The sequence below is a fragment of the Lithobates pipiens genome, unplaced genomic scaffold (genome assembly GCF_037356315.1).
Source record: "Lithobates pipiens isolate NorthernLeopardFrog02 unplaced genomic scaffold, aLitPip1_a1.2 Scaffold_13, whole genome shotgun sequence".
Classification (NCBI taxonomy): Eukaryota; Metazoa; Chordata; class Amphibia; order Anura; family Ranidae; genus Lithobates; species Lithobates pipiens.
Genome location: NW_027507718.1, coordinates 397,587,982 through 397,605,719, shown reverse-complemented (window position 1 = coordinate 397,605,719; position 17,738 = coordinate 397,587,982). Strand labels below are relative to the sequence as shown.

The 17,738-nt window shown below is 40.3% G+C and overlaps 1 protein-coding gene across 1 annotated transcript in view; it reads left to right on the top strand.

Annotated features, from left to right (window-relative positions):
• The window catches only part of VPS37A (VPS37A subunit of ESCRT-I), a 66,353-nt gene extending 50,166 nt beyond the window's left edge, over nucleotides 1-16,187 (top strand). Inside the window, exons 10-12 of the mRNA XM_077477405.1 lie at nucleotides 626-769; nucleotides 2,425-2,505; nucleotides 15,939-16,187. Of these exons, the coding sequence (XP_077333531.1) occupies nucleotides 626-769; nucleotides 2,425-2,505 (225 nt within the window). The 3' untranslated portion in view covers nucleotides 15,939-16,187. The remainder of the gene's footprint in view (nucleotides 1-625; nucleotides 770-2,424; nucleotides 2,506-15,938) is intronic.
• The last annotated feature ends 1,551 nt before the right edge of the window (nucleotides 16,188-17,738 follow it).

Here is a 17,738-nt window from a genome sequence, read left to right as displayed (position 1 = left end):
TTTTGTTGTTGTTATTGTAACAGAATAGAGCAGAAGCTACAGCTGCCGATCCATTCATCCTGTGCCCATTCATAAACATTGACCTCTCTACTTCCTATTCCCCTGTTGTAAGGGTGAGGGGAGGAATTGGCACAGTAAACAGTACTATTCAATCGCTTAGATGACCAATCACAGTGATCACATGGTACCAGCTGCTTAGAATGGCTTGGTACAGTTTCTCTGTGTACACAGCCATCTAGTGACTGCTTGGTACACAGCAATCTCCTGGCAGATCGGCTACCTGAGAGCTGTTTATCAAGTGCCGTTCATAAATGGCACTGGGTAAATAAAGAGCCACAGATATGCCATTGATAAACATACATTGGTACAATGTTTACGTTTTATTTTGAGGTTTCAGGGTCCTGACTGCCCAGCTGCCATCCTTTGTCCAATGAGAGCACTTCAGTGACCTTTTAAGGACACTCTTATTGAACAGAGTGTATACAGGTGGATGGTGCTTAGCCCAGAGGTACTTTTAATTTAAAAGTTGTCTCACAGGTTCATTGAAACAGCCTATTGCTGAATATACCACACCTTGGGTAGATATACTGGTTTGTCACACAGTTTTTTTTTTTCCCCCCATTAGAGCTGCAGTATAAGTGCTCTACAGGCTAGGTTGAAAGTGGCAGCTCATGAAGCAGAAGAGGACTCCGACAGTATTGCAGAAAACTTCCTTGAGGGAAAAACAGAAATAGACGATTTTCTAAACTTATTCATGGAAAAAAGAACAGTAAGTGTTTCTGCATGAGATGAACAAAGCACTAGAAGAAATTTTTGTTTAATTTGTAACTTTTAATATACAAGATGTTATCAGAAAATTTTGTGTATGTGTAATATATATATATATATATATATATATATATATATATATATATATATATATATATATATATATATATATATATATATATATATATATATATATATATATATATATATATACATACATACATACATACACACATATATATATATACACACATACACACATATATATATATACACATATAAATATATATTCTCGCTCTCTCGCTCCTTTAGTGAAATCTCTACAGGGGAGATCGCTGCTTGTAACTCAACCCACAGCCGATCACCCCTTGACTGTCCCCTGTGTATTCCTCTCCGGTCCCCCCTCCGTGTATTCCTCTCCGGTCCCCCCTCCGTGTATTCCTCTCCGGTCCCCCCTCCGTGTATTCCTCTCCGGTCCCCCCTCCGTGTATTCCTCTCCGGTCCCCCCTCCGTGTATTCCTCTCCGGTCCCCCCTCCGTGTATTCCTCTCCGGTCCCCCCTCCGTGTATTCCTCTGCGGTCCCCCCTCCGTGTATTCCTCTGCGGTCCCCCCTCCGTGTATTCCTCTGCGGTCCCCCCTCCGTGTATTCCTCTGCGGTCCCCCCTCTGTGTCAATTATTCAGGATGTAGAGCGGAGGAAGGAGCCAGTAAATCTGATGGCTCCTTCCTATTCCAAATGAACAGAGTCGGTGATCACTGACTCTGTCCATTCATAATTGAGCATTGTAAACTGTGTTTACCATACTTCATCTCCAGTGCAGCTGAGGCTGCTGAGAAAAGGACTGGGGAATCTCTGTCCTCAGTTCCTCAGTCCCTTTCTGTGTCTCCAAAAGGAAGATGTCAGGGCTCTGGGAAGACCCCTGATATCTCACCAAAGCCCCCCTAAAGTTTAAAAAAGTTAAAAGTTTAAATTGTAACAATAATTAAAAAATAAAATAAAAACACCCCCCCCCCCTAAAACAAAAGCATTGTAAAAAATAAAATAAAAAAACACAGTGCACGCAACATCAGTGCTGCATATTAGTGCCACTGTCACATGACATAAAAAAAAAGTATCGGTTTTGGCGAGTACTGGGGGGGGAGAGGGGGAGAGTGTCGGTACTTGTACTCTGTCTTAAAAAAGTGGTATCAGTGCGACCCTAGTTACCAGTGCAGTACAGCATATGACTAGCGTGGCAGTGATCAGGGATACTGAATGGTGACAGTAGGTTTAAAGAAGAAAAAAAGGCATCTAAACTGAACGCATAACCTTAATACACTTTTATATATAGAAATGATCATGATTTTAAATAATGGAAGCAGAATAGCCCAGGTTGTCTAACTTGTGGCAGGGAGGGATAAGTCATAAGAGGGCCAATGAGAGCTGTAAGTGTGCATCTGTGTAGGAAGTGGAGAGGAAGAGGGAGATTTCTGCAGCATATTTGGCAAGTACAGAATCGCAGTATATATAAAATAATATGCAAAGTGGTTGGAGGGAAGCTTCAGAATGGCAAAGATGTTTTTTTTTTTAATTAAAAATTATGTAGGCAGACTGCAGTTTCTCTTTAAAACATTTGTGAGAACCTATGATTGATTGATCTTCATGTTTTTTCTACAGTGCTGCCATAGTAGAAGAGCCAAAGAGGAGAAACTTCAACAGTCCATATCATTACACAGCCAATACCATGCACCACTATAGGTATAGTACTAAATGAATAAACTCTATATGCAAAGTTGGTTATTGCTGTGCACTTCCTTGTATAATATAATTGTTTGATTTTAAGTTTCAGGGACAACGTAGCAGCAATGTTCCAGTAATTTATTGCTCTGCTTCTATTAAGTTCAGGGATGTGCAGCTACACATGAGCATTTTTTATCAGAACTTTGGTTTGTGAATCCTACGATTTTAGTGCCAGATGACTGAATAAACCGTTTGGTTTAGATATAATGTCACATTCATGAAAATCTGTATCTCCCTTATTTATGAAACCCTTCTGGAGTCATTTCAATAAATCTTTGAGGTTTTTAAGGAAAGAATCAAATTGACATGTGTGGAAAGTAGGCAATATACAGTATTCCTCCAGGTGGGTAGTCTAATGTAAGCTGTGGTAATGGTTTAAAATGTCTGCAACAGTTCAACAGTAGATGCTAAAATGTCATGACAGAGTAGAATGCAATGTAAAACAAAAGGCATAAAATAGAACAATAAGTGCCTAGTACACAGGTCTGAGGCCGCATACACACGCGGGGACTGTTCGCTCAACTTTGTCCGCTGAACAGTGTTTCGGTGGACAGTCCGCTCGTGTGTGGGCTTTCAGCGGACAGTCTGACGAACAAAGTTTTTCGGAAATTCCGAAAAACTGTCCGCTGAAACTTGGTTTGAGCGGACAGTCCGCCCGTGTGTAGGCTTGTTCGTCAAACTAAGTCTCGCGCATGCTCAGAAAGAATTTACACGCCGAAGGTTGCATTGCAGTGTATAGGACGTCGTTTTCTAGTCCCGTCGTACGTGCCGTTCACGTCATCGCGCACGGTTTCAGCGGACTGTTCGTTCGTCGTGTGTGGGCAAGTCCGTCCATGCTAATTTTGAGCGGACTGTCTGCTGAAACTGTTTGACGAACAAAGTTGAGCGAACAGTCCCCGCGTGTGTACGCGGCCTAAGAAAAACGCCAAACCTTTCTGGTTTTCTAGACTGCCCCTATAATTGATTTTTTAATCACAAATCCCATATTACTCATTGTTCTCATTAAAGTAATTTTTATTTTTTGTGCCTCCATATTGCGTACATGCTTCCTGTAAATACAGCACATTCTAGGATTAAGCTAAGGAATATCTTTAGAATTAGATGACTGTGAAAAGAAATGTGTAGCAGAACCATTCTAATCCAGAATAATCTTCATTACCTGCCTCATAACTATAATGTTTTATTTATGGTTAAAAATGTCCTTACACAGAAATGGATTGTAAAGTGTTTTATGTACATGCTGTTATCATTTCGGTGTTTTCAATATGTACCTGTGTGTACACACACACACACACCATAATGGGAAACAATTGGGTTGGTTGATTTACTAAAACTGGACAGTGCAAAATCTGGCGCAGCTCTGCATAGAAACCAGTCGGCTTCCAGTTTTTTTTATTTATTTTTTTTGTCAAAGCTTAATTGAACAAGCTGAAGTTAGAAGCTGATTGGCTAAAATGCACAGCTGCTTCGGATGTTGCACCCTCCAGTTCTAGTAAATCAACCCCATTGTGTAAATTGTTGTAATATATGGCAACCAGTATAATCTTTCCATATCTGTCATAAAATCACACTGTGGGAACACCACCTAATCCAGAGATGAGAAATCTGTCTTTCCCGTTTCTCTGGTGCACGGGAACAATACATTTTGTCTACTGGTATAAAAAAATTAAAAGTAATTGAGAAAAAAAAAATTACAGAGGCTTTCATTGCTGACCTTGTTTAAAAAAACAAAAAATAAAAATGCTAGCTGTCGACTGCCATTCTGATCTTTTTTTCTTTAAAGATCAACTCCAAGAAAATGTTTAAAAAAAATCCACTTTTGCAGTTGGGCCTAAAGCCTGATATGCACAGTTCTGCACAGTTCGATTGTTGTATGATCGAGCATCTGATTTGTCCAAATTGTGTGTGCAGGATTTTATCTCACATACTATCAAACACAAATGTAGTGATGTACTATGAGAGTATAAAGAGGAAGTTAATTTCTCAAGCGCCACCCTTTGGGCCCCTTCTGCTAATTTCATGTTAGTAGAAGTTTGAGTGTTGATTCACACTTTTTTGTTAAGTTATTTTTATTTGGATGGCAGGTAGCATCTTTAATTCAATTTCTATTTTTTTCTGCACAATAAAAAAAATTGTGTAGAATAATACTTGGCTATGTGTTTTTACTTCAAGTGTAGGCAGTTAAATTAAAAACAACACAATGCAAAATTAACAAGGGACACCAACAAAGTTGTATCTTTTGATGTTAAAAACTACTGGATAATGGTGTTGTGGTAACTTGCCCACAAAAAAAAAAGAAAAAAAAAGCATAATAACATTATTCTTAATATCACTAGGAAAAAAAAGCCTTTGAAAATTCGTTTGGCATAACTACATTAGTATCGCCAACAAAGCAGCTTCATTATTATCCCATTAAAGAAGATGAGAATGTGCGCTGCATTTCGACATTTCATCAGCTGCTGCGTCACCAACGTTAATTCTGGATTACTAACAGTAGTTTACAAGACCGAATGTTTCCCAGTCGTTCCTTGATTCCGATCATGCGTGTTTGTACTTTCCACTTTTGTGTGACAATTTCTGTACTGTCCATCCGAAAATCAGACGTTGAGTTCACAACCGCCAAGAATTTTATAGCCTGCAAATCCAGCTTTTGTCTGGCGAAAAAGTGAAATCAGCTGTCAAAAGCACCGTACTAACGATCCGAAAATCCACAGACAATTCGTCTTATGAATTTTCCCTTCTGATTTTCGTATTGTGTGTATGGGCCTTTAGTTTCCTGCACCACGTTCTGATGTTAAGCCCTTACACAATGCCTGATGTATTGAAATGTTTAGTGATTTGGCAAGCTGGGAGACAATTTCACAATAGTTTCTTGTAGCATACTGCACTAGTGAATTTGTGAAAAATTTTGCTGCAGTGCATTGTAGCGATAAAAATAAACTCTGTGGACTTTCCGGCTGTTGAAAACTCCAGGAGCAAAAAAATGAATTTACATATATTCTTCCAACAACTAAAAAGGATAGAAGTCTACTTTGTGTTCATCAAATACTTTTGCAAATTCAAGTATTTCCTTGAAAATTAGTGATGACATCATGCACATAGCCTGTGCAGAGAACTGAGCTGTGGGAGGGACCCATGTACAGTATACACGTGCCTCCCGTATTTAGACAGTATTCCCATTGATTGGCTTCACATGTTAGCCATAATTGTCCTTTTTAAAATCACAAATGGTACAGAAATGGTGGTTTTGCCATTTTCTATGTCAAGTGCATTTGACATGATTTCACAGGTCTCCCAACAGACAAACTTGAGAGAAGAATGTCTAATAAGTCCAGTTATGCAAGATTTTATAAATGCCTTCAATAATATCTGCTTCTGACTTTGGAATTCCATATGATCCTGCTTTTAATCCTGTTCTTTGTCCTTTGCTGGCACCACTCTAGTTGCATCTATTGGTTCTAAGCTCTCTGCGCCTACCTCAGTCCTCATCACAAGTTCTAGAAAATGGTTCTGAATGAAGGTGATGTTTGGAAAGACAGGTCTTTGGCAAAGAGAGAAAAACGCTGTGGGGGCATAAGATTCCTGTTTGCTGTAATCATTTTTAAAACGGCAATGACTGTACTAAAACAGATTAAAAATGCTCCAGTAGAAAAAAAGACTAGGATGAATCTTCAACAGCTTAGCTGTAGCCTAGGGCATGGCATTCTTGTTATTGTAAGCTGTATAACCTCATCTAACGGGAACTGAGGAGATCTCATATAAACCTCCTTATCCATTGGGTGTGTTAAACGTGCTATCCCTTTGATAAGGTTAATACTAAACCTTGGGATTACTTCCAAAGAATTGATGTGCCTAGGTCAAAGGTGTCTGGCAAGTGACCTGGCCAGTCATTTAAGATCCTGGGTAACTTCAGGAATCCCCTAAACCACACCCCCTTAAAAAGTCTTTGATGGCTGCGTTTCTTTTGTTATTTAGTGATGTTACCATTCCCTTTATTACCTTTTTGGGTTCTTTTAAGTTGTTGCTGATCTTATTTGCAGGAACATTGATGGACATGTTGCTAGACACATGTCCTGCTAATGAAGTCAATTTAATTGCTTCTTCCTCCTCACAGCCTGCAACAACAACAACATTTGCCATGTCCATTCTAGTGCTGTTGGGGTTAATATGAGCTGAGAATGTCAGACATTTGTCAAGAGCGCCAACTGTGCCCATCCTTTCTTCCCGCCTCCTCCATTCATGGAAGCTGCACTATAGCTTCCAGCAAAAATAAATAAATAAATGCTCCATAAATGAAGGAGGTTGACCTTTTATACATCTGCCCACCCTCCATTCATAGAGCACTTTTCATTGCTGGGAGTGGGAGCTAAATTATGGGTCCTATGAATGGAAAATGGAGACAGAAAGGGTGGGCATGGCAGGTGCCTGTGACAGGTTCAGTGGCTCGTATTAACCCCCACAGCACCAGAAGATTACCCCTGCAGGGGTAAGAGTAACCACAAGGGCAATTCTCGTTAAATGTATGTACTGTTCCTTGTCCAGTGGTTTAATAGTGTAGTACAGAAAGTGAATGCTTTTGTTACAAAACTTGGGTGCCCGTTTATAAAACAGATCAGCTGTGATCCTCAGGATCACGGCTTATATCTGGGGTGTACCAGTTTATATAGCTGAGATGAGGAGCAGGGAACATGTTCTCCGTTTCTTGTCACAGTACGTGACCATTTTGTCACAAACGACCAATTTATAAAAGTGAGATCTTCAGATCTCACAGCCTTTACAGTGAAATATATATCTCCCTTCTAGATTCACCAGCACAGGGGGAGAGAAGCTGGTGTGATAAGAGGAAGAAGTCTTCTTTCTTCCTAATATCAACACCAGTGGGTTAAAAATGAATACCTATACGATATACAAGTGTGTGTGTGTGTGTGTGTGTATGTATATATATATATATAATATATATATATATATATATATATGTATATATATATATATATATAATATATATATATATATATATATATATATATATATATATATATATATATATATATATATATATATATATATATATATATATATATATATATATATATATATATATATATATGTGTGTGTATATGTACAGTGCCTTGCGAAAGTATTCGGCCCCCTTGAACTTTTCAAACATAAAGATATAAAATTTTTATTTTTTATGAAGAATCACCAACAAGTGGGACACAATTGTGAAGTGGAACGAAATCTATTGGATTTTTGAAACTTTAACTAATAAAAAATGAAAAGTGGGGCGTGCAAAATTATGCGGCCCTCTTGCGTTAATACTTTGTAGAGCCACCTTTTGCTGCCATTACAGCTGCAAGTCGCTTGGGGTATGTCTCTATCAGTTTTGCACATCGAGAGACTGAAATTCTTGCCCATTCTTCCTTGCAAAACAGCTCGAGCTCAGTGAGGTTGGAAGAAGAGCGTTTGTGAACAGCAGTTTTCAGCTCTTTCCACAGATTCTCGATTGGATGCAGGTCTGGACTTTGACTTGGCCCTTCTAACACCTGGATACGTTTTATTTGTGAACCATTCCTTTGTAGATTTTGCTGTATGTTTGGGATCATTGTCTTGTTGGAAGATAAATCTCCATCCCAGTTTCAGGTCTTTTGCAGACTCCAACAGGTTTTCATCCAGAATGGTCCTGTATTTGGCTGCATCCATCTTCCCCTCAATTTTAACCATCTTCCCTTTCCCTGCTGAAGAAAAGCAGGCCCAAACCATGATGCTGCCACCACCATGTTTGACAGTGGGGATGGTGTGTTGAGGGTGATGAGCTGGGTTGCTTTTACGCCAAACATATAGTTTTGCATTGTGGGCAAAAAGTTGGATTTTGGTTTCATCTGACCAGAGCACCTTCTTCCACGTGTTTGGTGTGTCTCCCAGGTGGCTTGTGGCAAACTTTAGATGAGACTTTTTATGGATATCTTTGAGAAATGGCTTTCTTCTTGCCACTCTTCCATAAAGGCCAGATTTGTGCAGTGTACGACTGATTGTTGTCCTATGGACAGACTCTCCCACCTCAGCTGTAGTTCTCTGCAGTTCATCCAGAGTGATCATGGGCCTCTTGGCTGCATCTCTGATCAGTCTTCTCCTTGACTGAGCTGAAAGTTTAGAGGGAAGGCCAGGTCTTGGTAGATTTGCAGTGGTCTGATACTCCCATTTCAAAATGATCGCTTGCACAGTGCTCCTTGGGATGTTTAAAGCTTGGGAAATCTTTTTGTATCCAAATCCGGCTTTAAACTTCTCCACAACAGTATTACGGACCTGCCTGGTGCGTTCCTTGGTCTTCATGATGCTCTCTGCGCTTTCAACAGAAGCCTGAGACTATCACAGAGCAGGTGCATTTATAGAGACTTGATTACACACAGGTGGATTCTATTTATCACCATCAGTCATTTAGGACAACATTGGATCATTCAGAGATCCTCGCTGAACTTCTGGAGTGAGTTTGCTGCACTGAAAGTAAAGGGGCCGAATAATTTTGCACGCACCACTTTTCAGTTTTTTATTTGCTAAAAAAGTTTAAAATATCCAATAGATTTCGTTCCACTTCACAATTGTGTCCCACTTGTTGGTGATTCTTCACAAAAAATTAAAATTTTATATCTTTATGTTTGAAGCCTGAAATGTGGCAAAAGGCTGAAAAGTTCAAGGGGGCCGAATACTTTCGCAAGGCACTATATATATATATATATATATATGTGTGTAATATATATTTATTAGGGATGCACCAAAATTTCGGCCGCCGAAACATATCGGCCGAAAATGGCCCTTTCGGCAAAAAGCCGAAAGAGAATTTCCGCTGATACTGGTGCCGAAAATGGGGCGGGGCTTGCTGGACTTGGCCCCGCCCCCGGTGCCGCCCAGCATGGAGGTGTCATTCTGTCTTTAGCGCTCCTCTTCTTCTCCCTCCTCACCTATGCTGCAGTCAGCCTGTGGAGTCTCGCTCTAAAGTCCCCCTCTCCACAGCGGTGGCTGCATATGTCTCCTCAGCCGACGTGTAAATCGGCTGTGCAGGAGTTCGGGCACAATGTTTACTGAGAAAGTGAAACCAAAGGAGAGGCGTCTAGCAGTGTGTGCTGTGCTCTCTGCCTCCCCCTAGAGTGCAGTACCCAGCATGGAGATCAAAGCGGGATTCCACCCTAAAGTGGAACCTCCGCTGATCGGATCCCTCCCCCCCTCCGGTGTCACAATTGACTCCTTTCAGGGGGGAGGGGGGTGGAGATACCTGTCAAAGACAGGTATTTACACCCACTTCCGGGCATAGACTCCCGTGGGAGTCTACGCCATTTCCTGCCCTGCCGCGCTGTCTGCTGGGACACACACGGGTCCCAGTGACAGCGCGGAGATTTCCTATTGCGCTACACGACTCGCGCATGCGCAGTAGGGAACCGGGAAGTGAAGCCGATTCGCTTCACTTCCTGATTCCCTCACCTAGAATGGTGGCGGCAGCAGCCGAGGGCCGAGCGATCGATCGGCCTTGGCTGCCGGCATCGCTGGAACCCGGGACAGGTGAGTGTCCATTTATTAAAAGTCAGCAGCTGTAGTATTTATAGCTGCTGGCTTTTAATATTTTTTTTTTGGTGGAATCCCTCTTTAATGTACAGAGCTGCAGCTGCCAATTAAAAAAAAAGACTGTCTATATATATATATATATATATATATATAATGTTTGTATGCCTGTGTGTTGTATGTGTATATGTGTGTGTTATATATAGTGTGTGTGTGTGATGTGTGCATGTTTATATGTATGTATGTGTGTTAAGTGTGTATGTTTCTATGTGTGTGTGCACATGTATGTGTTATATGTTTATACGTGTGTGTGTGTGCGCGCGCGTTTTTATATGTGTATATGCACTGGTGAGGCACAGGCAGGCTACATGGCGGGCACTGGTAGGCTGCTGGGCACAGTGAGGCTGCATTGATCTCCTGTAGCATGTCCGCAAACTCTGACCAGCTCCCGTACCATGCCTGCAGTCTCTGACCAGCTCCTGTACCATGCCTGTAGTCTCTGGCCAGCTCCTGTAGCATGCCTGTAGCATACCTGCAGTCTCTGGCCAGCTCCTGTACCATGCCTGTAGTCTCTGGCCAGCTCCTGTAGCATGCCTGTAGCATACCTGCAGTCTCTGGCCAGCTCCTGTAGCATGCCTGTAGCATACCTGCAGTCTCTGGCCATCTCCTGTAGCATGCCTGCAGTCTCTGGCCATCTCCTGTAGCATGTCCCCAGTCTCTGACCACCTCCTGTAGCATGTCCCCAGTCTCTGACCACCTCCTGTACCATGTCCCCAGTCTCTGACCACCTCCTGTACCATGTCCCCAGTCTCTGACCACCTCCTGTATAAAAATATCTTTTAAAAACAGTCATTTTTGGTATCGGTGCTCTTTCGCTATCGGTTTTCGGCCTAGTGTATTTTTCATTTTCGGTATCGGTTTCGGCACCAAAAAACCCATTCGGTGCATCCCTAATATATATATACATATACATACACACACACACACACCATGAATATATATATATATATATATATCTATATATATATATATATCCTTAGTTATCACAGAGGAGATCATTTTCCTGAGAACTGCCTAGAACTGAATCGAGAAAAAGCTTCTCAGTCTTATAAAACGTACACCTTGGTTTTATTTTTTTTTTAAATACTTTATTTCTCTGCAGGAATACATGACAAAGATCCAGAAAAAATAATTACATAGAACAACTTATCAAATCAATTTACAAAACAAAAACTTATTAATTTAACCAATGATACACAGTGCATTCCTGCCAAATTTTTTCATTTTTTTTCCTTATAAGCAACTAACAATATTACAATAACGATTCCCCTCAACAACCCTCTGCTCCAAGGCCCTAGATCCCGTGAGGGACTTATAGAACCGAGGGGAGAGAGAGAGAGGGGGAAAAAAAAAAACCCAGGGAATCCCAAATCAAACAAATAGATATAAATATGTTGCCCCTGCCGACAGAGGGACCTGTGCCACATCACTTACTAGCTATTCCTCTCCAATTAACCCTTTCCCTTCCTCTGATTGTAAAAATGACTCCCATGGAGCCCAGACTTGCCGTAGACATTCCCTTTCCTCCAAAGACCTAGGGATCAATTTTTCCATGATCCCAATTCTTCTTACTTTATTTAACCAATTAGAGATTCGAGGTGTCCCTGGTTCTTTCCAACGTATGGTGATGCAGCTTTTGGCTGCATTCACCAAATGGCATAGCATTGAGTTCTTGTATCTCTCTAAAGGAATTTGTGAGCATTGTAATAAGAAAAAAGCTGGGTCTTCCAGGATCTGGTAATCAGTAAATAATTGAGAGATTCTCTGAACTTCTTGCCAAAACTGTCTAATTACTGGACAAAACCAGAAAATATGGGCTATGGTGCCTCTCTCCTTACACCCCCTCCAACACCTATCCGACATTTCTGAAGAGAATTAATTCATTCGAGACGGGGTGTAATACCAACGCATTAGTACTTTGTAATTTAATTCCTGTATCTTAGTACATCTAGATGATTTAAAAGTTAAATGTATTATTTTCTGCCGTTGGGATGGTGTAAAAGTTTGTTCAAGGTCCCTTTCCCACTTATCTAAACTCGCTATACCATAATCCTCAGGAGGTACTGTTAATAACGCATATATCTTAGAGATAATATGGTAGAGAGGTTCACTCTCCCCACAGTACTTCTCAAACTTAGTGAGAGGTCGACCATACCCTTTGGCGGGTCCCAATGTTTCAAGAAAGTGTTTAACTTGTAACGCCTGCCAGAAGGGCAATTCGTATTGTCCTCCTAGTCGCGTTAACATTTCTATTGATGGCCACTTACCAAACCTCAGAAAGTGTGAGGCCTGGAAACATCCTTTCTTTTTTAATTTCCCAAATATTCCTGATTCCAAACCGGGAGGGAAATTTGGATTCCCCAGAATAGGAAACGGGGGATTTTGGTGATGAACATTTGGGGATCCGAGTAAATTTAGCACCCATACTAAGGGTAGGTCCTATTAAGGGATGTACTTTTAATATAGAAGGTAGCGCTGCATGGCACCATATAGCTCTATCTAAGGGGATAGAGCTGATATGTTGTTCCAAGGCAATCCATCTTTTACTATCTCTATGGCGGCACCAGTCAATAATTCTACCTAACTGGGTAGCTTGATAATATTTATATAAATCAGGAGCCGCTATACCACCCACCTCTTTAGATAGCGTTAACAAATTCCTATTAATCCTTGGCTGTTTACTTGCCCATATAAACTTTGTAAACGCTATTTGACTTTTACTAAAGAAGGCGGGTGGAATAGAGATGGGTAACGCCTGGAACAAATAGAGAAATTTTGGCACTATATTCATTTTCAAAATATTACATCTCCCGAAACAGGAATGTGAGGCTTTACTCCATTCATCTAACAATATACTAACTTCCCTTAGTAAAGGTGGAAAATTTAGGGCATATACATCTATTAAATTGGTTGGAATCTGTAACCCTAAATAATTCAAAGCTGTCGTTGTCCATTTAAATTTTAAATTATTCTCCAAGTTTCTTTGGGTGGAACGCTCCAGGGATACCCCCATTGCCTCCGACTTGCTATAATTTATTTTAAAATTCGACAGAGCACCATAACACTCCACCTCCCTTAATAAGTTAGGGAGCGATATTTGTGGACTGGAAAGTGAAAATAAAAGATCATCCGCGTAGGCTGAAAGTTTATATTCCTGATCCCCCAAGGGGATACCTTTTAATATCTGGGTTCTGTCGAATTCTATTTAATAAAGGCTCCAATGTCAGCGCAAACAGAATAGGAGACAAAGGGCAGCCCTGGCGCATCCCATTGGATATTGAAAAATTTTCAGAATTTATTCCATTAGCCTTCACCAAGGCTTGTGGCGTTGAATATATTCCTGCTATCCAATCCAGCATTCGATCCCCCAGGCCGATCTGTTTTAGTACTCCTAGCATAAAGGGCCAGCTAACCCTATCAAAAGCCTTCTCTGCATCTGTATTCACAAAGATACTCGGCAACTTCCTCTGATTTACATATTGAACTAAGTTCAAAACTTTAATAGTGCTATCTCTAGCTTCCCGTGTGGGAACAAATCCCACTTGGTCCCAATGAACCAGCGGCGTCATAAATGGTTCTAGGCGAGCCGTGAGTATCTTTGTTAATATTTTGTAATCCGTATTCAGTAATGATATTGGACGGTAACTACTACAAACTGATGGATCTTTTCCTTCCTTTGGGATCAGTACAATATGTGCTCTCAATGCTTCTGCGGGGGGGGTAAAGCAACTTGTCCTAATGCATTAAATGTCTTGACCATATAAGGAGCTAGTAATGGGAAAAAACTTTTAAAGTATTGCAGAGAGAATCCATCTGGGCCAGGTGCCTTCCCATGCCTCATCTTCATTGCTGTAGATACCTCCTCTATTGTTATTGGTAACTCAAGTTTTCTTCGTGTCGGAGACGACAGTCTCGTTAAATGTGAGGATTCAAAATATTCTTCTAGTGATGAAGAAGACTGGGAAGGCACCGGGAGATTATATAATGAGGTATAATATTTTCTAAATTCCTCTACAATATCCTTCGGTATTGAGGATTTTAGACCTCCTTTTGTTTTAATATAAGGTATATATGAACGAAGTTGTTGTTTTTTTAGTTTTCTGGCCAACAGCCTGCCACATTTATCTCCCGAATCATATATTAACCTCTTCCCTTGCTGTAGTGCCGCCATTGCCTTATACCGCAAGAGATCAGCGAGTTGTCTTCTTAGATGTGCTAATTCTATTCCCATTTCCGTCCCCGTTGTCATCTTATTTTGGTTTTAACAAGATGTTTACAACCCATATAAATTATAAAGTATTGCTAAATTTATTGTGCAGTAATTTCTGATTATCTTACTTGCTGTCTCCTGTGAAAATGTGTTTGAGTACAAAAGGTGACAATCCACACTGTGGTCAGAGTTTCTCACTGGAGCTCACCAATGAAGAGCCTCAATCCAAAAGAATTCCATGAAGTTCTGCTATTAGCTGGAGCTCAGTAAATGCTGAGGAATATCTTATTTGTATGAGTGATTCAGTTGCACTACTGCTGTAAAAAAATAAAAAAAATCCCACCACCAATTGGCACCTCCTATTTCTTAATTTAAGCAATTATGCATCAGGTAATTATGATTGTACCCAGTTGCTGCCTTTTCACCAGAAATGTAATAAAAGTGTAAGTAAACACAATCACTATAGCCTCCTAAAAGCCTTAACATGTTAAAGGATAAGTTCAATAAATAATAAATGCACATGTTTTGCAGGTAAAAAAAAAAATCTGCATTAGTTTTTTTTCTACAGGAGCCAGCAATGATCAGTGGATCGTGGGTGCAGTTTCAGACTCCTTCCAGCTTTCTACCTGTACCTCTGTATGGTCTTTCAGCTTGAAACCTGCAGAGTTTGAATGCACTACAAGCGCACTGATCAGTCCGTTTTAAAATTACAAGCCAGCTGCGACAGTGGGAAATGAGATTTGTAGTTTATTCAATCGCAGATCCTTGTGAATAAATTATTATGCATCTGTGCGTAAATTTTAAAACGCGACAGCAGCTGCGGGTGGGGGGGTGGTGGTTGGTGGTAATCTGCATAACTTTTAGCTTGAGGTATTGTTTACTGCCAGGAAGCTGATAACTAAGATGTGGATCCCACTTGGGTGCCTACCTTACAACAATGGAACGCGGAGATTATGGCAGGCCCCAAACAATGCAAATTTCTTTCCTGCAACCTGCAGTTGCAAGAAAGCAACTTACATGGTTCCGCCATCAACACAGACTGTGGCAATTGTCTTCTTCCAGCAGGGGAAGCCATCCCGAGCTGCTAGCAATAATCGCAAGTGAATCTAGCAGGTTGTTTGTACCAAAGTTGACCGATCCATTAACTGTTTGAGTTTCATCTAGTTCCTGCTGAACTCGCTGAGTGTATGGCCGGTCTAAGAATCTGTTCTATGAGCACAGAGGTTGCATGCACCACCTACTTTACTCAGAGCAGTGGCTTTATGTGTTTAGGTCCAATATACTTATTTGTGATCGGTTATGTCTGAGGTTATGACCGAGCTCTAAATATCCCTACTTTGGAGACTGCACACATGGTTTTCATAATTGCCTCAATTGATTTATATGCTAACTATAGGGGGCTTTGAAGAATGTATTTAGGCTGCCTTGGCACTTTTGGTAAGTGAAAGTGGTTAAAACTGTAGATGATCGCGGTGTGTATGGGCAGCATTACAGTGAATACATGCCAATGTTCTCCACATGCTGGTAAAGTTGCCTGTTATTCATAAGTTGTTCTCTCTCTCTCCTACAGGTATCTATAGAGAGAAAATTGGAACCCCAGAAAGCACAGTTTTGTATTTGAGTGGAAGCTGGAAATGACCTTGATCTGTTTTGTATTATATTATGTTGATAGACTATTTGGTAGGGTTTGTTTTTGTACAATTTAACCCATCATTTAATTTCACATGCTCTTAAATCTGCTGTAATTATACTTCTAATATATTTTTACTTTTTGTTGCCCATATTGGAATGATTTATATTAAATTTTTTTGTGAACTGAGCTATTGCAACATTTGCAGTGTTATTTGGTGGCTAGTTTGCCTTTTTTTGGGTACTATACATGTTTATTTTTTAGGCCTGGATGGTTTGTTATTAATTCCTCCCTTTTTCTAACACCTTATCACTTAACAGGAAAACAAAGGTAACCTCTTACTTCAAACAAAGTTCTTTCTCCTCTCCAATCTGGGAAAAATTAAAGTTTTTTTCCAGAATTTGATTGTTTCCAGTTCATTGTGATGGCCTTATGTACATAATACAATAACAAGGATATAAGTATTTTCCTGGCTCTGAGCATTGACATTTGTTCCACCAGTCCCAGCAGACAATGTTTAGGATCATAAGGGACACTGGTCTTGGTGATCTTAGCAAGTACTTCTTTCCAATAATGTGCAATGGCTGGGCAGACCCAGAAAATGTGAAAGCAATCCCCCGACTGGTATGAGCAGCGCCAACACGCCAGCGACATCTGGTGCAGCCTCTGAGGCGTGTAGTGCAATGGATCTAATTTTAAACCCCACCAAAAAAGACCGCACGATTTGAGCAGGCTTAAGCAACATCTTCGCTCAAGAGGATTTGTATGGCCCATGGAGATGTTTGCATGCTACTGAAAAAGACTACATGTTTTTCTCTAATGTTCATAAAACGTACTCAAGAATTGACTTCTTCATTGCAGACAAATTTCTCTTACAAAAAAATGACAGAAGCTCAAATTCATAAAATGACCTGGTCGGATCACGCTCCAAATACTATGAATATAGTGACAGGCCAGCGACGTACTAGTTCAACCCTCTGCAAGAAAAACACACATTTTTTTTTCTCAGGAGAGATACGTGTCGGCAACAGAATTTTTTGAACTGAATGGTAATGATTCTACATCCATTACCTGTGGTGTACCCACAAAGGCTATGCCAGAGGTATACTTATTCAAATGGCATCAAGGGATAAAAAGAAAAAACGAAATCTTCTCAATGGGCTTCTAAATGACATATCTAATCTAGAAAAAGAACATAAAACATCCCCCAATAATACTAACTTACTACAACAACTCAGGGAAAGTATTAATTAATCCACAAGCAATAGCAGATGCTGTTTTGGATTATTATGAAGATTTGTACAATTTAAGAGGACACTATGCAGCCCACACCAAAAGATATCGAAAAATTCCTAAATAAAGTAAACCTACCTAAAAATCGATTCTATTACCCTTAACAGACTAAATCAACTCCTCTCAGTAGCAGGAAACCCAGTTTGTAATCCAAGCTCTTCCACTACACCAAGCCCCAGGTAATGACGGACGAACTAGCGAATATTATAAGACGTTTGATACCATTTTAGCACCACACTTAACCAAATATGTTTAATAACATAACAGCATCTAAAAAAAATTCCCTAAAGAAGCACTAGAAGTGGTAATAATCCCAATCCCAAAACCAGGTAAAGATCCATCTTCTCCGCTAAATTATAGAACAATATCATTACTCAATTCCGATCTAAAAATGTACGCCAAAATCTTAGCCAACCGTTTATTACAAATCACATCCTATTAATCGAT